Raw genomic sequence first — 26,149 nt, 5'->3', positions numbered from 1 at the left:
ATTAATATTTTCAGGCTGCACAATTATTTCAATTGGCTCTCCTTCATGCCCGGGAAAATTTTTCCTATGTGGGTGAACCTGGAGGTTACGCAACATCACCATCTCAGACTCTTTTTGGCTCCCCATTGTAGCCCCACCTGTCAGAAAACAGCAGCACAGCAGGAGCGAACCCCGCATCAACATAGCTTGTGTTGATGGGGGGGATCTGTCAATTTTCTTATCGTACATCACGGGACACAGAGCCATAGTAGTTACTATGTGGGTTAAAGGTCACCATTAGATGATGGACACTGGCATGCCCCAAGACAAAAAGTGCCCTGCCTATATGATCCCTCCCACTACTGGGAGTACCTCAGTTTTTTCGCTAGTGTCTAAGGTGTTGGTCACGAGTAAAGATGTGCTGTGCTCCTCTGGAGCAATCCTTGCTGGGGCTGGCCATGCAGACCAGATACATTCAAACTGTCTCTTTATGGCCAAACTGAATGGTACCTGGGCCTCGTAGCTGAAGAAACAAGTTTTTGCCTGTAAATGCTTCTCTTTTTATAGAGCTGGACCCCGGAGTCCAGTATTTTTTGGTATTAAGACCATAAAGTTTTACTGGCAGAGGTGCCGTTACAAGTCCAGGATAGTGGGTTTCCTGAGGATCCCCAGCGCCTGAAGTTTTAACGGAACCCATTGTGAAGGGTGAAGATTGGGTCTGTTGGTTTATCACAGAAAACCATGCGGCGGGAATGATAAGTGGAGATTTCTAAGAAACTTTTTGAATTTTCTTATGAATTTCTCCTTTAAGATCAGTAAATGTTGTCATGCCTATGTGTCCTTGCTGGGGGCTGTATTGAGCACTCACCACCTCACGTTGAGAGAACACGCTGTGTCAGGAAGCTGAGACGCTTCTTCCTCCAGGCAGACAGCAGGACCTCTGTAAGCTTCGAGTTGGGGGGGGGGTTCTTCTTCCCACCTATCGCCCCTCTGTGCTGACAGTCTCCCCCTCTTCATGGGGGTAAGAAGCACTGTAAGTTTTTCTTTTAAAAAACAAAACAAAAAACTAGCGCAATCAGCGCGCCGGCTTACAGACCCCACCTCGTCATGCTGCTTCTTCCCATAGGTCCCACAGGACCTGTAGTCCACTGCTCGTGCGGGAAAAAGTTTTATTTAAAAAAAAAGGGAAGCGGTCTCTTTCCATCCAGAGACATTAAAAGCTATGATAGTGATGATTCCAAAAGAAGGTGAGAATCCAAAGCAATGTGGAAGTTATAGGCCAATATCCCTATTGAATGCAGATTTAAAAATATTGAGTAAGATTATAGCCTGAAGACTACAACAGAAACTACCCTTCCTGATCCATCAAGATCAGGCAGGCTTTGTTCCAACAAGAGAAGCAAGGGATAATACAATCAAAACCCTGAATCTGATGCATATATCAAACTCAACTAAGACTCCGTGTGTGTTCCTAAGAACAGATAGGGTGGGGGTTAATGTTTGCAGTCCGTCGTCACATAAAACTAGGAGGGAAAATGATTAGATGGATCGCAGGCACGTATAAAGAACCCACAGCCCAAGTTTAGCTAACTGGAGTAGTCTCCCCCCCATTTGCGATAAAGAACAGGACAAGGCAGGGATGCCCATTGTCCCCTTTATTGTTTGCACTGATATTGGTACCTCTGTTATGTAGAATTCAGCTCAATAAAGGATATTTGGGGAATAACTGTAGGGGGAATTCAACATAAAGTCGCAGCATATACAGATGATATGCTCTTTCCAATGACCAATCCCATAATCACGCTCCCGAACATATTTAGAGAAATTGAGACATATAGTACACTATCTTATTTCAAGATAAATTTCTCTAAATCAGAGGCATTGGCGGTAGCTGTCCTGAAAGAAATTATGTCAATAAAAACAAAATTATAAAATTGAAATGGGCAGATCAATTCCTTAAGTATTTAGGGACTTGTATAGCAGTGGATCCTTATAAAACATATGAGCTTAACGTCCTGTGGGCGCTAAATCAGGTGCAAAGTTTATTGGAGAGATGGCATAAGGGATTACACTCCTGGTTTGGAAGAAGCAATATAATCACGATGAAGAGGACCCGGGGTAGGAAACCCATTAAGCAAAATACTAAAGCCTCCTTATGAAAGGGTGTCACCACTCGTGCGAGTGGGGGGGTTCTACACTTTTCAAAGATCTGACAGGAACAATGACAAGACAGATGGGTGGCTTCCTCAATTTCTCTAGGTTACAAACTAGAATTCAGAGAAATCCCATCTCCCCGTTTTCTAAGATCAAACATTCCCAGAGACCCAGGGAAAATCAAGTCTCTCTTTCTGGCTCTGGATCATCTCTCGTCTCAAAAAGTGATATCAGAGGTTCCCACAGAAGAGCAGAGATCGGGGTTTTATTCACCTCTTCACAGTGCCAAAACCTAACGGGGGGGTAAGACCCATTTTCGATCTCAAGGATCTAAACCGGCACTTGAATACAAGTTCTTTTCGCATGGAGTCAATCCGATCAGTAGTCTCCATCCTACAAGGAGGAGAATTTTTGGCATCGATCGACATCAAGGATGCCTATCACCATGTGCCAATTTTCCTCACTCATCAGAAATTTCCGCGCTTCGAGGTAGAAAATCGCCATTTTCAATTTGTAGTGGAGCTGCACGATTCTGGCTAAAATGAGAATCACGATTTTTTTGCTTAGAAGATCATGATTCTTGCGGCATAACAATCTTTCACATTAAAACAAAAAAAAAAATTAGGCTTACTTTCTAACTTTACTGTTTTTTTGTTTGTTTTGTTTTTGTTTTATTCATTGAAGTATATTTTTTCCCAAAAAAATGCGTTTGAAAGACCACTGGGCAAATACAGTGTGACATAAAATATTACAGCAATTGACATTTTATTCCCTAGGCCTATTGTCTTCCACTAAAATATATACAATGTTTGGGGGTTCCAAGTAATTTTCAAGCAAAAAAATTGTGATTTTAACTTAAGAAACAAAGTGTCAGAAAAAGATTTAGACTTTAAGTGGTTAAACTTCCTGCATTTACAAGTTGTTTAAACACTTGGCAGATTTTCTTTACACACAGAAGTTTCCCCTTGATCTAAGAAGGACATTAGTTACAATGTTTAATTTTAAAAACTTGGTAGACTGATGCTTTCTTTTGATAGCCGAGTGAGCAGATAAGCCTCTCCACTTGTTATATGAAAGAATCTGCAAACTCTGCAACAGATCTCAGAGGGGTTGAATCGAGATCACGATTTTTTAACTTTTAAATGTGCAGCTCTAGTTTGTAGCTCTGCCTTTCAGTCTAGCTACTGCACCTCGAGTGTTAAAGATCCTGGCCCCTCCTTTAGCCAGGTTAAGGGCTCACGGTATAACAATTCTCGTCTACTCAGACGATCTGCTCTTTGTAGATCAGTCAGTTACCTGCCTAAACCAAAGTTTAGACTCAGCCTTGAGTTATCTAGAATTCCTAGGCTGGATTCTCAACCTAGAGAAATCCTCCTTAAAACCATCAAGGAGAATGCAGTACTTAGGGCTGATCGTAGATACAGTTCAGAAGAGGGTATTCTTACACCCAGGAAAGGATCAATTCCATAAAGGGAACGGATTCGGCTTGTCAAAACAAAGAAAAATACTTCTAGTCGGCTTTGCATGAAGTTGTTAGGAAAGATGGTGGCTTCCTTTGAGGCCGTTCCTTATGTGCAATTTCATTCTAGACTGCTGCAAAACAGTATTCTGTCAACTTGGAACAAGAAGATCCAGGCTTTGGACTTTCCAAATCTTGGTTTGCTGAGATCATAAAGCTAGCGGTAGGGGACCATTGGACCCTGCCACTGTGGCCAGACCTTCTCTTTCAAAGTCCTGTATTCCATCCTACCTTACAAACGCTAAGTTAAACGGTTTGGCTATTGAGACCCACATTCTAAAGGACCCGTGGGCTGTCACCTTCAGTAGTTTCTACTTTGGTTAATGCTAGGAAGCCAGCCTCCAGAGTTATATACTATAGAGTCTGGAAGGCATGTCTCCTGGTGTGAAGAAAGAGGTTGGCATCCCAGAAAATATGTCATAGGTAGGATCCTTGAATTCCTACAGATGGGATTAGAAATTAAGCTGGCCTGAAGTACTATCAAGGGCCAAGTGTCGGCCTTATCAGTATTTTTTCAACAGCCTCTTGTTTCTCACTCTCTGGTTCGTAACTTAATTCAGGGGGTAACATGGATTAATCCTCCAGTCATGACACCCCTGAACCCTTGGGATTTTAATTTAGTCCTGTCGGCTTTACAAAAACAGCCTTTTGAGCCTATACGGGATATTCCCTTAGTCCTCTTGACGAGGAAAATAATTTTTTTGGTTGCCATATCCTCTGCCAGAAGAGTATCAGAGTTGGCGGCTCTCTCTTGTAAAGAGCCATATATGATTATTCATGAGGATAAGGTGGTATTGCGGCCTGATCCTACATTCCTACCAAAGGTAGTGACAGGTTTTCATTTAAACTAGGATATTGTCCTACCTTCCTTTTTCCTAGAACCTCGGTCTGTGGAAGAGAGGTCACTACATTCTCTTGATATATGTGAGAGCGGTCAAAGTCTATTTAAAAGGTGACCGCTCAGATTTGCAAAACAGATGTTTTGTTTGTATTGCCAGATGGTCCTAAAAGAGGACAGGCAGCATCAAAATCTACTATTCCCAAATGGATTTGTCAAGTGATTGTTCAAGCTTACGGTCTAAAAACAGGAAAATTCCTCCTTTTCATGTTAAAGCATACTCCAACGGGGCTGTTAGCTCTTCTTGGGTGGTGCATCACCAGTCCTACATGGCTCAGATCTCCAAGACCGCAACTTGGTCTTCAGTCCATACATTTACCATATTCTATCAAATTTATGTAAAAGGTCATAAGGATATCTATCGCCTTTGGGCGCAGTGTACTGCAGGCTGCAGTATGACTCCTCTTGTATCTTAATGCCCTACTTTTTGTTGCATCTCCCTCCCTTCAGTTGCCATTGCAATAGGACATCCCACATAGTAACTACTATGACTCTGTGTCCCATGATGAACGATAAGAAAATAGGAGTTTTATAACAGCTTACCTGTAAAATCCTTTTCTTTGAAGTACATCACGGGACACAGAGGTCCCTCCCTTCTTTGGTATATACATGTATTGCTTGGCTACAAAACTGAGGTACTCCTAGTAGTGGGAGGGGTTATATAGAGAGGGCACTTTTTGTCTTAGGGCGTGCCAGTGTCTATCGCCTGAAGGTAGCCTATAACCCACATAGTAACTACTATAGCTCTGTGTCCCATGACGTACTTCAAAGAAAAGTATTTTACATGTAAGCCGTTGTAAAAATCATATATTTTTCATTCAACCCACTGTGTGTATACCCAACTTATGTTCTTGTAGCTAGGCTTAAGTACAGACAGAAATTTACCTTGCTGAACAAGGTTGCCTCAACCCCCGGCACAGAGTTCATTCTGTCTCCTCTATGCGATTACCTTAACTTTGAGCCTGAGACGCAGTAACTTTGGAGCAGTTATGCCTAGTAAAAACTTGGTAGATGATGTGCAGCTCTAAAACCGCAGCAGTCTGTAGTGGGAACATTGATTAGGGTAATATCATATCCCCAGACAAAAATGTATCATATCCACTTTCTCTAACCCTCCTCTATTAGGTTCAGTTTCTGACAGTCCTCTTAGGCTGGGTTCACACTAGCTGTGGCTGTGGGACACAACAGGAGGTCCGATGCACCCCTGTTCTCTGTTTCAGGTCTGAATTTTTGCCTGATTTTGGACCTGAAATGGAGCCAACGATGCAAAGTAACCTTTCTCAGTGTGCTCTGCGGGTGCCCCAAGGCGGTGTCAACCAGATCCATTGAACATTACATGAAGCCCTTTAGTGATGTCAAGGGCAGCATTGGAGAACCCCTTTGGCTCGAAAGTTGACAACCTGATCTTACTACAGAAAAAAGGAAAACACTGCGCTACTAAAATACAAGCAGCTAACATTCAAACAAACAAAGTTACAATAAATGTGAAACAAACAATGTAGCGCTAGGGAAACAAAAAATATAAATATACAAACAATCTGAAAATAATTTGTACAAGAAGTGTAAGCAACCTGTGTTGAACCACAGGAACGTCTCACACTTATCTGTGTAAACAACAATATGTGTAATGTGCAATCACAATGGAATACACATGCAACTTGTATGTGAGAAAAAAAAAAAAAAAAAGACGTGATTCAATAAGGTCATATAACAAAAATTACAGATAATTAATGATGTATAAATCTGTACGAGAGTCCTCATATACTATTTAAGCAGTCAACCAATTCTCTCTTGGGGACCCAGGATTAAGGCTCCAGGAAAACCGACAGATCTGCTTGTCTGTAGTAATGTCTGAAGACACAGCAATCAATAGAGATACGTTGAATACCCTTACTGGAACTGTTGGACCCACCTGTTATACAACAGTGGGTCAAAAGTGCGTGTTATCCCAAAAGGGATTGTGTTCCAGCTCTTAATGGAAAACGATCCCGACCAACAATCCTCCCATAGACGTCCTCTATCTCAGACGAAGGTAAGTAGTCCAGGCGATCACCGGTCAAAGTTTTCCGTAGCCCAGAGAGTGGATGTCTCCACGGTGGGGAGTAGCAAAGCTTTATTTTTAAATGAGAGTTCCAGGGAGTATCACATAAACCGAAAACAGAAAAAAAAGGGGGCTCCGGATAGTGTAGGTCAAAAATAAACCAGTTGGTTTTATTAAAATATACGCATTTGACAAAAATATAAAAGTGATCACTGAAAATAAAATTGATTTCAAAAGAGCAATGTGGGGTGCGAGTAATGCTGCAAGACGCGTTTCGACACAAGCAGTCATCAGATTGATACATTATTGTCTGTAATTTCTGCTATATGACCTTATTGAATCACGTTTTTTTTCCTCACATACAAGTTGCATGTGTATTCCATTGTGATTGCACATTACACATATTGTTGTTTACACAGATAAGTGTGAGACGTTCCTGTGGTTCAACACAGGTTGCTTACACTGATTGTACAAATTATTTTCAGATTGTTTCTATATTTATACATTTTTTTCCCTAGTGCTACATTGTTTGATCTTACTACAGACCCATTTCCTATCCAGTTGTGTAAATACATCATTCTGTGCAGTTGGTCACTGATTTACTCAACATTTTGTCTACACTCTATTTTGTTCTAGGACTACAAAACTACAGGTGCATCTCAAAAAATTAGATCAAAACTGTAATTTATTTAAAAAAATAAAACGCATATTTTATGTAGGCGTGTTATATTTCAAGTGTTTGTTTTTTGATTATGGCTTACAGCTAATGAAAACCCAAAATTCAGTATCTCAGAAAATTAGATTATTGCATGAGACCAAAAGAAAAAAATTATATATATATATATATATATATATATTTTTTTTTTTAATTCAGAAGTGTTGGTTTACTGAAAAGTAGGTCTATGTACATAGTATGCACTATACCAATACTTGTTCGGGGCAACTTTTGCATTAATTACTGCGTGGCACGGATGTGATCAGCCTGTCGCACTGCTGAGGCATTATGAAAGCACAGGTTTCTTTGATAGCAGCCTTCAGCTCGTCTGCATTGTTGGGTCTGGTGTCTCATCTACCTCTGGATAATATCCCACAGATTCTTTATAGGGTTTAGGTCAGGCGAGTTTGCTGGCAATTCAAGCTCACATACCATCATTAAACCAGGTATTGGTACTTTTTAGGCAGTGTGGGCAGGTGCCAAGTCCTGCTGGAAAATGAAAACAGCATCTCCATGAAGCTGATCAGCAGAGGGAAGCATGACATGCTCTACAATTTCCTGGTAGAGGGCTGTGCTGACTTTGGACTTGTTAAAACACAGTAGATCAACACCAGCACATGACATGGCTTCCCAAATAATCACCAAGTATGGACATGTTGCGTTTCATTTGGAAATCAAGGTCCCAGAATCTGGAGGAAGAGTGGAAAGGCACAAAGTCCATGAGGTCCAGTGTGAAATTTCCACAACCAGCAAACTCGCCGGACCTAAACGACAGAGAATCCATGGGGTATTGTCAAGAGTTATGCTGACCACACAAAAACACACACACACACACACAAAAATCGGGCGAACCCAATTTCGAAAAACGAACATTCGGCCACGAGTGCAAATGATGGTGCCATCATGTAATGACCTATACATCATTCAGTGGACATAAATATATACATTTTATGTTCTTTTTTTTCATATACCTAGTGCAGACAGGTCGGACGGGAAACACATTAAAGTGGTTGTAAACCCTTACAAACCACTTTGACCTACAGGTAAGCCTAGATTAAGGCTTACCTGTAGGTCCAAGCAATATCTCCTAATCCTATATGGTTTAGGAGATATTTGCCCGAAAACGGGCACCGCTGTCTACGGCGCATGCGCCGTGCAGGCGCACTGAGCGCAGCATTTCCAAGAATGGAGCTGCCGCGCGCGTCGACTCCCGTGCGCATGCGCGGGAGTGACGTCATCGCGGCTTCGCCGAATGACAGCGGCGGAGCTGCGAGACGCCACCAGCCAGATGGATGCGGCGGACTACAGGGGACAGCGGTGACTTCGCTGGCTCCTGTGTCAGGTAAGTGACACATAATGGGCTACTATGCGATGCATAGTAGTCCATTATGCTTTGCCTTTGTAGGGAATGAAAGAGGAAGTAAACCCATCAGGGTTTACTTCCTCTTTAACCTTTCAATTTATCGTTCGTTCCGCAGAAAATTTCCAAACTTGTCCTTCGTTTTTTTGGCTTATAAACGTCCAAACGACTATCAATTTTGTGCCCTTTAACTGGCCTTAAAAACGAACGAACGGTCTAATGACCGAATTTTGTCAGATTTTTCGTATAGTGTATGGCCAGCATAAGCTAAGATACACAAGACCCAACAATGCAAATGAGCTGAAAGCCACTATGAAAGAAACCTGAACTTCCATAACACCTCAGCAGTGCCACGGGCTGATCACCTCCATGCCACGCCGCATTGATGCAGTAATTCACGCAAAAGAGGCCCCAACCAAGTATTGAGTGCATGCTATACTGTACATGGACATACTTTTCAGTAAGCCAACATTTCTGTATTAAATGTTTTTTCTTTCTTTTTTTTTTATCGGTCTCATGCAATAATCTAATATTCTGAGATACTGGATTTTCACTAGCTGTAAGCCATAATCAAAACATATTCTAATTTTTTGAGATGGACCTGTATATTGGTAAAATTTGATATTTCAATAAAAATGTATTAAAATAAAAATATGTCATTGTGAAACCATGAACAGACTCAAACAAAACTATGCTGAGGGAAAATTAGTTTTATCAGTTAAGCATGTAATATGTACACTGTTCTCAGAGCTAGACTTAGGCATGGCATAGAGTGGTCGGACTGTCAATATCGCACCTAGCTGCCTACATTCTGTTGCTCAAGGTCAGTAATACATTTGGATATCATAAGAGATTTCAAATTACTCTCCTGGCTGCCACCATCATCTGAGCCTATCATCATTATTGCTTCACAGTACAGTCTGAATTTCCATTAGTGAAGCATTGACTATTCACTTATAGTTTATAAGCTAAATGTCGGTACTAAATCGCTATTGAGTTGATCATTTCTAGGTGTGGCAATGCAGAATCAGCACACTGTCTTTCAGCCTCTTCATCTCCACCTTTCACATGTCATTGTGGCTACGGCACCTGATCTTGTTATTGTACGGGCAAGGATATCTAGATGAATGGGGTAGAAGGACGGTGACACAAATATAGCTGGCCACCTGGAATAGAACATATAAACTCACGCCCTGGATTGGTGTTCAATTTAGAATATCATTAAAATCACCATTTGCTTCTGTGATCATTACTTATGATTACCTTTGAAGTCAAAACACACTGTGGATTAATCTGCACGCTTTTCTTCACAACAACATTATTGCAAATAATAGACCTTTTCACTGTGACATCATCTTCAATGTGAACATCATCCCAAATGCACACATTTTCAAGAATGACTCTATCACCTGGTATAAGAAAAGGGAGACTGTAAAAGTTTGAGAGTTCATGTACCAGACCGTCAGTACATTTTATAATGTTTTACATTTAAAAACAGTGAGATTACACGTCCCTTAGTATAATTAGCTTTTAGCTCATCGATTATGATTCTGTTAGCAATTATTTTAGTCCAGAATTGACACGATTGGATCACCCATATGTTTAACTAGAGGCAGCATAAGCTATTGCAGCCTCTGGCACATATTTTGCCTTAGTTTAGAAATAAATGGCAAAAATTATTTTTATGCAGTCATGGGGCATATACCACATGCGCATGCATTAGTCTTAATTTCACACAAAAATTTACACACAGAAACCTGCAATGTGTGTAGTCAGCCAACACACGGTTAGCAAAAGCAAACAAGGACAAGAAATTGGAAAGTGACGCAATTATAGTAGACATGCTACAGTATAAGTGATAAAGCCACCTTAGCACAAACTGATCCTGCTTGCTCCTTTCTTCCAGGATGTAGCATGCAAACGCACATACATCTGAGATTAAAGTGATTGTAAAAGAAATGTATCCTTTTTAAAACAAAAATGTCATACTTTTTCTGTTTAATAGTTTTGCAAAAAGTAGCCCCAACCCTTCTTTTCTTGGGTCCCCAAGCCAGTGCTCCTGTGCCGCCCCCCAGCCCCCCCCCCCCCCCCGCTGAGTGCCCATATAGCAAGCTACTTGGTGTGGGGGCACTTGGGCGTGCTAGCTTCTGAGCCAGCTGATTGTGTGTCACACACACACAGTGGTAAAGCCAAAAAGGCATTGTTCTCTAATCCAAAAAGCAGTGAGCAGGACTAGGTGTGGTCATGTGCTGACTAGATGCTTATGAATTAGCAGCGATTATGCCATCTACCCTGCAACATCTTCTCATCACTGTAGAGCAAGCAGGCACAGCCTACATGAGAGGGGGAACTCCGATCTGAATTATGTAGATGTGCCAGAATCATTGCTACACCATCACAGCTACATTACATTATAAGCTACATTAGGTGGACTCTACTGAAAGGCTCAACAGTTATTGGTGGGACTACAATTTAAACTGCAATGCTTGCAAAATACAAATAAAACTGACATTGCAGGAAAGAACAATGTATGAACAATGACAGAGGTTTCATGTGGTTGTAAACCCTGTACAACCACTTTTACCTACAGGTAAGCCTATAAGGTTTACCTGAATGTACTGTGAATTTGTCCTACACTTGCATAGTTTAGGAGATATTTACTGTATCCACATGTGCTGACGTCATCGGCACACGCGCACTGAAGAATCGGCTCGCTCGTGCCATTTTTCAGCTGCTGTGCCGTTACTGGGAGTGATGCCATCGGGGCTCCAGCCAATCACAGAGCCAGAGCCCGCAAACCCGGAAGCAACTCTGGGACAACATGTCGCCGGTAACAGTGGTGTGCTGGGACCGCTGCAACAGCATAGTTTTAAGGCAAGCATTTCATAATGAGCTTCACTTTAATAAAAATAAAACCTAGGCCTGGGTGGTCCTCCTCCGTTTTACATATGCATGTTTTTTGCCATTATATGTTTAACCACTTGAGATCCGCGCTATAGTCAAATAACGGCTATAGCGCGGATCTCAATTTCCGGGACTACGTCTATTGACGTCGTCCCCTTTAAGAGCTCCCCGCGCGCTCCCGGGAGAGCGCATCGGGGAAAATCTGTGTTGGCCGTGTCCCCTGGACACAGCCAATCACAGATCGCTGTAAACGGCCAATCACAGCGGCCGTTTACAGCGCGATCGCCACCTCCAATGGGTGATGATCTCAAATGTAAACAAATGAGATCACCACCCATTGCCGAATCTGTCTCCTCACACAGCGATAGCGTGTGAGGAGAGAGATAGCGTGAGTGACTGTTTTGTACCAATATAAACCGTGCCAGTGCCAATATAAACCCCACCTGTGCCCAGATCTACCCCACCTGTGCACCGCCAGTACCAATCGGTGCCCATCTGTGCCGCCTCAGCAGTGCCCATCTGTGCCGCCTCAGCAGTGCCCATCCGTGCCGCCTCAGCAGTGCCCATCCGTGCCGCCTCAGCAGTGCCCATCCGTGCCGCCTCAGCAGTGCCCATCCGTGCCGCCTCAGCAGTGCCCATCCGTGCCGCCTCAGCAGTGCCCATCCGTGCAATAAATCAGTGCCCATCTGTGCCGCCCCAACAGTGCCCATCTGTGCCGCCCCAACAGTGCCCATCTGTGCCGACCCAACAGTGCCCATCTGTGCCGACCCAACAGTGCCCATCTGTGCCGACCCAACAGTGCCCATCTGTGCCGACCCAACAGTGCCCATCTGTGCCGACCCAACAGTGCCCATCTGTGCCGACCCAACAGTGCCCATCTGTGCCGACCCAACAGTGCCCATCTGTGCCGACCCAACAGTGCCCATCTGTGCCGCCCCAACAGTGCCCATCTGTGCCGCCCCAACAGTGCCCATCTGTGCCGCCCCAACAGTGCCCATCTGTGCCGCCCCAACAGTGCCCATCTGTGCCGCCCCAACAGTGCCCATCTGTGCCGCCCCAACAGTGCCCATCTGTGCCGCCCCAGCAGTGCCCATCTGTGCCGCCTCAGCAGTGCCCATCTGTGCCGCCTCAGCAGTGCCCATCTGTGCCGCCTCAGCAGTGCCCATCTGTGCCGCCTCAGCAGTGCCCATCTGTGCCGCCTCAGCAGTGCCCATCTGTGCCGCCTCAGCAGTGCCCATCTGTGCCGCCTCAGCAGTGCACATCCGTGCAATAAATCAGTGCCCATCTGTGCCGCCTCAGCAGTGCACATCCGTGCAATAAATCAGTGCCCATCTGTGCCGACCCATCAGTGCCCATCTGTGCCGACCCATCAGTGCCCATCTGTGCCGCCTCAACAGTGCCCATCTGTGCCGCCTCAACAGTGCCCATCTGTGCCGCCTCAACAGTGCCCATCTGTGCCGCCTCAACAGTGCCCATCTGTGCCGCCTCAACAGTGCCCATCTGTGCCGCCTCAACAGTGCCCATCTGTGCCGCCTCAACAGTGCCCATCTGTGCCGCCTCAACAGTGCCCATCTGTGCCGCCTCAACAGTGCCCATCTGTGCCGCCTCAACAGTGCCCATCTGTGCCGCCTCAACAGTGCCCATCTGCGCCGCCTCAACAGTGCCCATCTGCGCCGCCTCAACAGTGCCCATCTGTGCCGCCTCAACAGTGCCCATCTGTGCCGCCTCAACAGTGCCCATCTGTGCCGCCTCAACAGTGCACATCCGTGCAATAAATCTGCACATCCGTGCAATAAATCAGTGCACATCTGTGCAATAAATCAGTGCACATCTGTGCAATAAATCAGTGCACATCTGTGCAATAAATCAGTGCACATCTGTGCAATAAATCAGTGCACATCTGTGCAATAAATCAGTGCACATCTGTGCAATAAATCTGTGCACATCTGTGCAATAAATCAGTGCACATCTGTGCCGACCCATCAGTGCCCATTTGTGCCACCTCAAAAGTGCCCATCTGTGCCACCTCAAAAGCGCCCATCTGTGCCACCTCATCAGTGCCCATCAGTGCTACCATGGCTAAACGTGTCTTTTCCGCTGAGGAGGCGTACCAAATTATTTCCACGGCCGACGAGAGCAACGGGGAGCTCTCCTCTTCAGATTCCTTTTCGGATTCTGAAGCCGACGTAAATTATGAGCCAGTTCTCAGCAGTGAAACACTGACTGAATCCGAGGAGGAAGATATCCAGCCCATCAAGCGAAGGCGTTCTAGTGAGGCAGTGCCGTCCACCAGCGCCGCAGTGCCGTCCACCAGCGCCGCAGTGCCATCCACCAGCGCCGCAGTGCCATCCACCAGCGCCGCAGTGCCATCCACCAGCGCCGCAGTGCCATCCACCAGCGCCGCAGTGCCATCCACCAGCGCCGCAGTGCCATCCACCAGCGCCGCAGTGCCCCGGCAAGAAAGGCCAAGTACCAGTGGGGTGTCATCTCAGCCCCAAAGGGTTAGGAGCCATGCTGGCCTTCCCTATGCCCTTCAGAACCCCTTGTGGCTTCCTCCTAATTCAGGAGAGGCCAATGTTCCCCCTTTCACCGCCCAGCCAGGAGTCCAGGTGGACACGGAGAATTTTAGCCCTATAGATTTTTTTAATTTAATTTTTACGGAGGACATGTTGGCGTCAATTGTGGCCCAGTGCAACCTGTATGCACAAAAATTTATTTTTCAAAATCCGACCTCTTATTATGCCCGTCCCTACGAATGGAGAGACCTAACGGTGGAGGAGTTCAAGGTTTTTTTAGGCCTCACATTTAATATGGGACTCAACAAAAAAAATCAATTACGTAACTACTGGTCAACCCACCCCCTCCACCACTCACCGCTCTTCTCCGCGGTAATGCCCAGAACCAGGTATCAGATCATCCTGAGGTTCTTACATTTCAGTGACAATTCCCAGTGCCTTCCACGAAATGATCCAAATTATGACCGGCTTTACAAAATTTCGACCAATACTAAATTATTTTTCAGAAATATTCCCCAAATTGTTTACCCCGGACCAACACATGTGTGTGGATGAGTCCCTTATTAAATTTAGTGGCAGGCTTAGAATGAAGCAATTTATGCCCAGCAAAAGGGCCCGCTATGGGGTGAAGGTCTACAAATTATGCGACCGAGCCACAGGGTACACATATTCATTCAAGGTGTACGAAGGGAAGGACACCCAGCTACAGCCCCCCAATTGTCCGGACTACTTGGGATCCAGCGGAAAAATTGTTTGGGACCTCATATACCCCCTACTGGATAAAGGCTACCACCTCTATGTAGATAACTTCTACACATCTCTGCCCCTGTTCCACAACCTTCACCGGAAGAAGACGCCAGCATGTGGCACTGTAAAAAAGAATCGGAAGGGCTTTCCTCAAAGTCTGGTGAACAAGAAGCTGCGAAAAGGAGAAACCGCAAGTCTGAGAAACAAGGAGGTTCTGGCAGTGAAGTGGAGGAACAGAAGGGATGTATTCTTGTTATCTTCTATCCACAACGATACCTTCGTGGAAATCCCCAGAAGGAATGGCCCCGTAAAGAAACCCAAATGCATTTCCGAATATAATTTGTTCATGGGAGGAGTCGACTTCAATGACCAAATGATGGAACCATATCTTGTCACAAGACGGACATACCATTGGTACAAAAAAGTAGCAATTAATTTTTTTCAATTGGCCATTTATAATTCCTATGTCATTTACCGCAACGCCACCCAAAACCCCAAACGTTTCTTTGGCTACCAGGAGGAAGTTTTCACTGCCCTTATTTTCCCAAACTGCCCACCAGAAAATATCAGATCAGACGTTGTTAGTCGACTCTCCGAGCGCCACTTTCCTGATTAAAATTCCCCCCAAACCAACAGGCAAAAGACGCCAAAAAGATGTAAGGTGTGTACCAGAGCAGGAGTCAGAAGAGACACATCTTATTATTGTGCACAATGTCCTTCCCAACCAGGCCTCTGTATAGGCGACTGTTTTCGGCGTTACCATACTTCAATACATTTTTAGTGAAGTATGGTAAACATAATCCTCAGTTCCTGCCTTCATACACCTTCACACCCCCTATGCCACTGCCTGCTCTGTAACTGACCCTGGCTTGTTATTTGACCACTCTTATGCCTGCCGATTCTGTACATACCGCTGCCTGATCTGGAACTGACCCTGGACTGTTATTCGACCATGCTTCTGTCTAACGATTCTGTACATATCTCTGCCTGATCTGGAACTGACCTTGGACTGTTTGACCACGATATTTGCCTGCCTCTTGGACTGATCTTGTATTCTGCAACTGGACTAGTGGGATTCAACACGGGGTCTCACATATGTGAGGGGCTCCAGTATAGTTTTTCTGGAAGAAGAAAACAATTTTCTTTGTTTTCTTATTCCTAGATTAGGGTCTGGAGACTCGGAGGCTTCAAAGAGATTTGGGAGGGAGAAGCCTCTACCCCTATCCCCATTCTGTCCTGAACGAGGCTCTACTTCTGTCTGCTGCCTGTAGGACTTACTGCCATCATGCCGCACTGACCACACCACAAGGACCTATATTTTTGGCACTGCTGACATCTCTGCACTGACCCTGGACTGTAATATGGACAGTATCCCTGCCTGCTGCCTAAAAAACTGTGTTCGCTGTTGCTGACCAAGTCCCTGCCTGCTGCCTGGACCAGTGATATCCTCCTGTGGAGGACTGCGCTTCTAAAACCACAGGTAATCTTTTCTTTACCCTTTGCTCAGCATAATGTATTTGGGGGTGTAATTCTTGGTATGTGCAGGCTATGTGTCCCTGGAACGCCGATGGTGTTTCTTGCATGTTGCGCCTCTGTATGTGGTCAGGCTGTGTAAAAGTCTCACACATGTGGTATCGTTATACTCAGGAGGAGTAGGAGAATGTATTTTGGGGTGTTATTTGTGGTATGCACATTCCATGTGGGAGAAATAAGCTATTACAATGAAAATTTTGTGGAAAAAAAAAAAAAAAATCTTAATTTTGCAAAGAATTGTGGGAAAAAAATTACAACTTAAAATAACTCACCATGCCTCTTACTAAATACATTGGAATGTCTACTTTCCAAAAAGGGGTCATTTGGGGGGCATTTGTACTTTCCTGGCTTGTTAGGGTCTCAAGAATGGAGATAGGCCTTAATACATCAGATGTGATCTTTTTTTGCAAATCTTTATGATTTGCACCATAGCTTGTAGACTCTATAAATTTCACACAGATCATATAATATGCAAAAATTTGGGTTATTTTTACCAAAGATGTGTAGTAGTATAAATTGTGGCCAAAATTTATGAAGAAAAATTGCTTATTTGCTAAATTTTGTCACAGAAACGAAGAAAAATTCATTTTTTTTTCAAAATTTTCGGTTTTTTCATTTATAGCGCAGAAAATAAAAAACCGAGAGGTGATCAAATACCACCAAAAGAAAGCTCTATTGGTATGAAGAAAAGGACAAAAAAATCATTTGGTTACAGTGTTGCATGACTGAGTAATTGCCATTCAAAATGTGAGAGCACTGAAAGCTGAAAATTGGTCTGGGACTGAGGGGGGTTTAAGTGCCCAGTAAGCAAGTGGTTAATATTGCCTTTATTAAATGGGAGCCATCTCTGGTTTTCATTTGGTTCTGTACTATTGTAAGGAGCCATCTCTGGTTTTCATTTGGTTCTGTACTATTGTAATCAGTCCAACAAACTTGCATATGTTTTGGATTTCATGCTGCTATGTTGTTGTACTGCAAGCCTACTTATTGGTGGTCTATGGTTGAACTCTGTGCCATGGAGTATTTTAACTTTTATATTGTTTTCTCAAAGTATTGGATGCCACCTTTTCGATAAAAAATTAGTAAGAAAAAATAAAACAAAATATAACCTAAATAATAACAATAATAACAACTCATGTTTTATACTATATATATATATATATATATATATATATATATATATATATATATATATATATATATATATATATATATATATATATATATAGTTATGATACTTTCTGTCAAGTAGAAGCAAAAGGAAAAATCTCTGCAAGGACAAAAAGGAATCCTCTCTTCCTACGGTAGTGGTCACCAAACCAAGCATTCACATTAGAAAGTATCCCATATAATTTACGTTACAGTTTGACAGGGACACATTCACAAGGACAAATAGAGAGGGTGAATCTCCAAGAAAACAGCGGAAGCACAAACAAGCAAAAACCACCACAACACAAGTCAAAGATTTTAGGCTTCAAATATACCTTAAAGCGGAGTTCCACCCAAACATGGAATTTCCACTTTAGGCGACGGTGACCCCCTCACATGCCCCATTTGGGGGGGATGGCGTCATCTTTGCCCCCCCCCTTTTTTTTTTGAGGCATCCAGCTCTTACTTCCTCCCGGGGCTACGCGGCGCCGGAAGGAAGTTCGTCTCTACCCCCTCCCTTCTTGCAAACGTCACAGGTCGCAGAATATTGCTCGGCCATTCACAGCACGCATCGCGTACCCAGTGTGTGAAGCCAGAGTCGGGCGCCCACAGTAGTGATGCCAGCACCACTTAGAGGAGTGGGAGAAGAGCGGGGTGCCAGCACAGCAGAGAGGAGTGGGAGAAGAGCGAGGTGCCAGCACCGCAGAGAGGAGACGGAGAAGAGCGGGGATTTGTTGGCACGCCTTGCCGGACCAAGGGACAGGTGAGTGTCTGATTATTAAAAGTCAGCAGCTACAATTTATAGCTGTTGACTTCTAAATGGGTGGAACTCCGCTTTAATTTCCATACCATTTTTTCAACCACACATTTCTCCCTATAACTTACCGATTCTGCAATTTCTTCCAATGCTGGCATTGCTGATGTTGCACATGGCCCCAATTGTAGTACTACTGCCGATCAAAACATTCTCATGCAGAATGCTGCCATGGCCACGACTGACTTCTGACCCTCTGTAAATATTGTGACGGGAGTGAGTATAATTCTGTGGGTCTTGGTCAGTGAAATTCATTTCAGGAGTTATAGGGTGCAGCCAGCGACAAAGAATATCCGAAGTTACAGCATCATACATGGAAAGGTTGGAGACACGAGCACCATACTCTTCCCGAGTCACGTGAAGGTGGATTTGATTTCCCAGGATCTGCATGTGTGCAAAAATATGGGTAAATAATCTGAAATCAAACAGACAAGACAAACATTCACAAAATATGGAGGAATTTTTTTTTTTTTCCCCAGACAGAAACCATTGTTTGTTGATGCTACGAAACGTAGTAAAAAGTTTTTGTAGCTTGTAAAGCAACTTTGACCATTTAAGGCGTTACTAAATCCACAACAGTAAAATCAGCCTGTATGTGCAGTAAAGCATGCTTGTTATACTTATTGTAGAACCTAAGGGGTTAATCCTCTGTATTGTGTAAAAATAGGATTTTTTGTACTCGCCATAAAATCGTTTTCTCTGTAATTCACTGACTGACACAGCTCCTCTCTTAGCCATTGGGTTGTTATGCCTTATTACTAGGAGATACTAGGCATTAGTTGTAATACACTCAGAACTCTTAGTTCTGCCCAGGGGGCAGTCCCTTGGGCAACAACCCTCCACCCTGCCATGCAGTCATCAGTACGTCAACAAGCAGTATAACATAAAGATAAAAAAGGAGGGGCGGGTGCTGTGTCGGTCAGTGAATTACAGAGAAAAGGATTTTATGGGTACAAAAAAATCCTATTTTCTCTTATACTGACCGACCGACACAGCTCCTCTCTTAGCCATTGGTAAGTCCCCAAGCAGTGCCAAACAAGGGGTGGGAAAACAGCATAAAAACGTCATCCATTGTGGCAAGTGGGAACTAGTGAAACTTTAAACACAAACACCACACAACAGTGCGTGGAGAAATCCACCATCAAACCAGGGTACCCTCAACAGGAGTGACTACCCAAAACCACACAAAAAACTGCGGAATGTAACACAACAGCGCATTAACTTAACGGTGTTTTTAACGAAAAAAAAAAAAATGGAAAAAAAGGGAACATATTGCCTTTTCAATTGCAACTATACGGCCGCCAGCAAAACTTTGCGGCCAAAACTGGCATCAGCCAATGCACTGATGTCTATCTTCTAGAACTTAGTAAACGTGTGGACAGATGACCAGACGCTTGGTGTCGGAAGGCCCAAGACATTACGATTGCCCTTGTGGAGTGGGCCGTGACCGGAAAAGGGTGGCACCTGCCCCTTTAAAGGCGTAGGCTTGTACTACAAGCCTGTCTGATCCACCTGGAAATGGTGGCCAACGAAACCGACATGCCTTTCTTGGGACCAGCCACCGAAACCAACAGTGAGTCTGTCTGCCACTGCTCTCTTTTGGAAGTCAAATACACCTTCAGAACCCAAACCACGTCCAGAGCGTGAAGGGCCACCTCCTTATGGTGTTTCGGCTTAGGACAGAGAGATGGTAATACAATGTCCTCATTAATATGAAAAGCCGATACCACGAAAGACGGTTGCGGACGCACCACCTTATCCTTGTGAATAATCAGATAGGGTGACTTGCAAGACAAGGCCGCCAGTTCTGAAACCCTCCTGGCCGATGTGATGGGCACTAGAAAGACCACTTTCTGGGAAAGAGTCAACAGGGGAATCTCCCTGATATATTTTCAAACGGCGGTTTTTGAAGCGCCGATAACACCAGGTTCAAATCCCATGGGGGTAATGGTGGACGCACTGAATGCCCAGCTGCTCAGCCCCGCCGAAGCAGGGAGAGCTGTACTTACCAGGCCTGAAGAGTTAGGCCGCGTACACACGGGCGGATTGTCTGCCCAACTAAGTTCGGCAGACAATCCGACAGACAGTCCGTTCAAAATTAGCATGAACGGACTTGACCACACACGATGAGCAGACAGTCCGCTGAAAGCGTGCGTGATGACGTGTACAGCACGTACGACGGGACTAGAAAAACGACGTCCTATACACTGCAATGCAACCTTCGGCCGTGTAAACCCTTTCTGAGCATGCGCCATACTTAGTCCGTCCGACTTGCCTACACACGAGCGGACTGTCCGCTGAAACCAAGTTTGGACGGACAAAACCAAGTTTGAACGGACTGTCTTACGGAAATTCCGTAAGACTTTGTTCGTCAGACTGTCCGCTGAAGCCCACACACGAGCGGATTGTCCGCTGAAACACTGTTCAGCGGACTAAGTTGGGCAGACAGTCCGCCCGTGTGTACGCGGCCTTAGGAGACATTCCATCACAGACCCACTCACTGATCAGTACAGGGTGGCTGCTGGCCCTGCATACTGTGACACAGACCTCAGTAGCCCAGTCATATGTATGCCCCGGAGCATAAAAGCTCATGAACATCTTTGGAGCTGAGGTTTCGTCGTGGCTTGCCGAACGCTTAGCTGCGGCCTGCACACACTCGATGGCCGGACTGGGGAGAGACTACAAGGTTAAGGGTATCCAGCCTGTCATCCAGCCAGCTGTTGATAGTAGATCACAGGATCATTCATCTTGTGCAAAAAGTCACGCTTCTGCATAAAAACAGCACAGACCGATGGGCCCACAGGGTTCCTAGGTCCTTCTCATTCACTAGGCAAAATAAAACGGATGACTGCATGGCAGGGTGGAGGGTTGTTGCCCAAGGGAACGCCCCCTGGGCGGAACTAAGCCATTGTACACACGGTCGGAGATTCCATCAGAATCTTTCCTTTCCGTTTTGTCGGATATTCCGACTGTGTGTGGTCTGCATCGGACTGTTTCCGTCGGAATATCCGACGGACCAACTTTTCCAACTTGCCGGTAAAATTTTAAGACAAAATGCTCCAATCGGACATACTCCGACGGAAAAAGTGCCACGCATGCTCAGATCAAATTCCTAGACCAAAGCTATTGGCTACTAGCCTGAACGTAGTCCTGTTGTAACGAAATAAGGTCATCACGTTATGTACAATCGGATTTTCCGACAACTTGGTCCGACCGTGTGTATGCAACATCACTTCCGGACCTCTTCCGGAATTAATCCGTCGGAATAACGCCGACGGATTTTTTTGTCGGAATCTCCGATCGTGTCTACAAGGGCTTAGAGTTCTGAGTGTTGTATTGCAACTAATGCCTAGTATCTCCTAGTAATAGGGCATAACAACCCAATGGCTAAGAGGAGCTGTGTCGGTCGGTGAACATAAGAGAAAAGGCTGCTTGATCATGTCTCCTCTGATCTTCACCTGCTTCCAATGTCTCCAACTTCTCTCCAAATATTATAAATGGAAGGAGTCAGACTGCACATGCTCAGTTTGGTGTGTATTACTAAAGAGTTTTTTTTTGTTCTTGTGAGAGTGCATGTGATCAGCACAGGGTCAATCAGCACTGTCCAGACAGAGTATTAGGGGTCCTGAAGTTTTATAGGACAGCGAGAGCAGAATGAAAACTCCTCCCACAAGCTTTACCACACACTGATAGAAGTCACAAGAGACTACTATATGCTGCGGATGAGAAAAGGTATTTAGCAGTTTATATTTACTAAAATAATTGAATTTCCATGTTGTGTGTACTGTGGGAGATCAGATATAGTGAATGCAGAGTCCTGTTTTAGAAACAATTTAAATCTATCCAGCTTTTTAGACTTCAGACATCTTACCTCTTCATTAATAAGGATACCGCGAACAAAGTCATCCCTTGTTTGATAGTCAAAGTTGTCTGTAAATAGCTCTGCTACCTACAAGATTAAAAAGGGTAGAGAAAAGCATATAAAAAAATAAAAAATAAAATTGCATTAAAAAAATGTTGCAATACAGCTGTAGATCACAGACATGTGGAACATAAACAACCCGTACCTGAGGGGAACAGATACTTATGTGACAGTCCAACAAATCATGCCGCAGCTCTATTTCATCAGTTTTGGTCTGGAAGATGCTCTAAAAATACAAAGACAAAAAAATCAAATCTCAAAGCTTTTCCAGCGATTACTCAAACTACAGTTTTCAGGGACATTTTACAAGAATTTCTTGTAACCTACCAATCTGTCTAATTTGTAGCCATACAACGCTGCATATATGCACGTAGCAACTTTGTAGTAGCATTTTCTTATGTATTTTCTTATTGTAGTAGCATTGCCCTTATGTTGTAAAGCACAGCATTAACTGTAGGCGCTATATAAATCCTGAACATTAATAATAATAATTTTCTGTTTGTCTACAAATGTGGGTTGAGAATTGTAAACCCATGATACTGATGAAGGAAGTTATAGTCACCGATAAATATCAAAGAAATTCATAAGTATGTCTTGTAGTTAGTACCCAAAAGGCAATTTATGCAAAGTAGGGACGCACCAAAACCATTTTTTAAGACAAAATACCGATATGTTTTCTCAAGTACTCGCTGATGCCAATTACCGATACCTATTTTTAGTGTCATGTGACATATTAAAAAATGCCAATATATTAATCGAATACTATATTTTATGTTGTTCTGTTTATTTTATTAAATTATAAAATTGCATTTTGAATCACATCAGATTAACATGATGTGAACCAAACCATCTTTCTATGGAGCCGGTTTACATAAGATCGGGCCAGCCACACACGATTTTAAAGAGTCAGGTAAGATTTTCAGTCTGGTTCAGGCATCATTTCCAGTATCACTTTAAAAATTTGTACCTGAATTTAATCTCACCGTAACCAGCCCTACACATGTGAACCCAGACTTAAAAGGTATTGGTTTTAGTATGGGAGCATTTGCATGAGTACAAGTACTCATGCAAATGCTTTGTATGGGCACCAATACCAGTATTGGTACAAAGCTAATGTAAACCATTAAGTTAATTTGTCTTTCTAGTTCATTGCACTGGGCTTGGAAGAATGATCATTCATTTACTGTTGGAAAGTGGTATCGCTTCCGCTTCAAGTCCTGGCTTTTTTGGTAAAGTAGAACACGTTTCGTTTTGCTATCCATAGCAATGATAACATCATCCTCCTGACACCTTGTGCGGTGACCAGGTGAGGACTCTTTTAGGATCATGGTCATTACTGAAATATTTTTCTCCAATTTCCGACGTGTCCTGAAAGAAAAAGTTAATTAGTTAAGCAGGACAATCAAGAATGCTTAAATTAAATTAGCCACAAGAAATGTGGAATTTCTTACCTGTGCTCCTCCAAAGCTGCTTCAATGTTTATATTAGAAACTACATCCCCAGTAACCAAGATAAAGTCTGATCGAACTAAAGATTTAGCATCCACATCTCTGAGGACATCCCCAAGCGAGCGATAAAGTTCAGAGGTCACTACATGCACCACATTGGAGTGCGTAGGTCGACACCATTTGGAATTCCTGTCCAGGCAAACATACATTGTTAGATAACAGCTGCACTTATACTTCCATTTACTTTAATCTGATCAAAAAAATCTTTAATGAAAAATATATTAAAAGTCAACAAAGAACAATGAATTCATCCACCATGTCAACAGCATAATTATAGAACGCATCCATGACGGATGAAGTGCACATTAATATTAGGTAAGAAATATAAAACATACAGTTTTACGTATACAAGACAAAAACAAAAGCTCTTCTGTAATTGAATGGCAAGTCAGTAAGATTACAGACGCCAAAATGTCGATGTTATTTTGGTTTTTAGTTTTCAGAAGCCTAGTTGTGGGGTAAAAGGAAAAACGTTATTCAGAGATTATTTTTACTGTAAAAAAAAAAAAAAAAAAAAGTCTTTAAAGAAAATATTATGGAAAAAAGTATTCTTGTCAGTATTTTTATATAAATGAAAAAGTATCTCTGAATAAAGCCCATGAAAGCAGTTTTCCTGTTACCCCACACCTTAGCTTCTCAAAACGAAAAACTGACAAGACAGTTGGCATCGGTAATGTTATTGACTTACCATTCCATTACAGAAGAGCTTTTTCCTGTTTTTTATACGTAAAACTTTATGTTTGTCTTTCTCCTACCTAATGCTAATGTGCACTTCAAATGGCATGAACGCATTCCATAATTATACTGTTGACATTGTGGATGAATTCATTGTTCTTTGCTGATATTTATTATGTTTCATTTTTCAAAAAGCTTTTAGAAAGAAGTAACCAAAACAAATACTTAAAATAAAAACATTCGTAATGACAATAATGCTGTATTAGAAACATAATAATATTGCCTCTCTCTTGATCAAACAACAATAATAAGAGCCGGTTCACACAGGGGCGACTCAGATCAGACTTCAGGTCGCCCCTAGTCGCCTCAGGTCGGACAACATTTAAAAATCAATGTAAGTGGATGAGAGGCGTCTTAATGCACACTACTCAAGTCACTCCGACTTCAGAAGAGGTTCCTGTACTACTTCAATCCGACTTGTAGGCGACTGGTACCCATTGATTTCAATGGAGGTCGCCTCCAAGTCGGATGTCTGTCTATACGGAGGCGACTGACAGAATTATTAGCTCTGCAGGGGGAACTCCACGCCAAATTTATGAAAAAAATTTGGTGTGGGTTCCCCCTCCGAGGGCATACCAGGCCCTTAGGTCTGGTATGGATTCTAAGGGGAACCCCCTATGCCGAAAAAAAACACGTGGGGGTCCCCCCAGATCCATACCAGACCCTTATCTGAGCACGCTACCTGGCCAGCCAAGAAAGGGGGTGGGGACGAGCGAGCACCCCCCCTCCTGAGCCGTACCAGGCCACGTGCCCTCAACATGGGGGGGTGCCTTGGGGAAGGGGGGCGTGCGGCCCCCCCCACCCCAAAGCACCTTGTCCCCATGTTGATGAGGACAAGGGCCTCTTCCCGACAACCCTGACCGTTAGTTGCGGGGTATGCGGGCAGGGGGCTTATCGGAATCCGGGAGCCCCCTTTAATAAGGGGGCCCCCGGATACCGGCACCCCACCCTATGTGAATGAGTATGGGGTACAATGTACCCCTACCCATTCACCTGTGAAAAAAAAAACAAAAAAACACAGGGTTAAAATTGTTTATTGCACAGCTCCGGGAGTCTTTCGTCTTCGGAGGTCTTCTCGCCGGACTCCTCCGCTATCTTCTGCTAACTCTTTTACTAGCGGAGGAGCCCTGCTTTCTTCTTCGCCGCCCTCTTCTTCTGACTTCGGGGGTCTTGTCCCCCCTTCGGTTCTTCTTGCCGGGCCACCGCTTCTTCTTCCAGCTCTTTTACTAGCGGTGGCCTGGTCTTCTGTCGCCGTCGCTGCCGCCTTCCGTTCTTCTTCTGGAGATGTGGACTCGACGCTCTCTCCGGCCTCAATGCCAGGGACGCGGTGCGTGGAGACTTATATAGGGACAAGGGGCGGGGTCACCGGTTGATGTCACATTGTGACCCCGCCCCCTTATGATGTCACATTCCCAGCATCCTCCGGGACTGTGACATCGTAGGAGTGGGGTCACCATGTGACATCAGTGACCCGCCCCTTGTCCCTATATAAGTCGCTGCGCACCGCGTCCCTGGCATTGAGACCGGAGAGAGCGTCGAGTCAACATCTCCAGAAGAAGAACGGAAGGCGGCGGCGACAGAAGACCGGGCCACCGCTAGTAAAAGAGCTGGAAGAAGAAGCGGTGGCCTGGCAAGAAGAACCGAAGATGGGGACA

The 26,149-nt window shown here is 44.1% G+C and overlaps 1 protein-coding gene across 1 annotated transcript in view; it reads right to left on the bottom strand.

Moving 5' to 3' along the window:
• Positions 1-26,149, bottom strand: part of EIF2B5 (eukaryotic translation initiation factor 2B subunit epsilon) — a 74,156-nt gene that overhangs the window by 12,330 nt on the left and 35,677 nt on the right. The window contains exons 3-8 of the mRNA XM_077487707.1: positions 23,703-23,888; positions 23,436-23,619; positions 22,397-22,477; positions 22,201-22,278; positions 18,401-18,713; positions 9,930-10,075 (exon numbers count right to left, since the gene is read on the bottom strand). Coding sequence (XP_077343833.1) covers positions 9,930-10,075; positions 18,401-18,713; positions 22,201-22,278; positions 22,397-22,477; positions 23,436-23,619; positions 23,703-23,888 — 988 coding nt within the window. The remainder of the gene's footprint in view (positions 1-9,929; positions 10,076-18,400; positions 18,714-22,200; positions 22,279-22,396; positions 22,478-23,435; positions 23,620-23,702; positions 23,889-26,149) is intronic.

Source organism: Lithobates pipiens, unplaced genomic scaffold (genome assembly GCF_037356315.1).
Source record: "Lithobates pipiens isolate NorthernLeopardFrog02 unplaced genomic scaffold, aLitPip1_a1.2 Scaffold_18, whole genome shotgun sequence".
NCBI lineage: Eukaryota > Metazoa > Chordata > Amphibia > Anura > Ranidae > Lithobates > Lithobates pipiens.
This window is presented reverse-complemented; position numbering and strand designations above follow the sequence as displayed.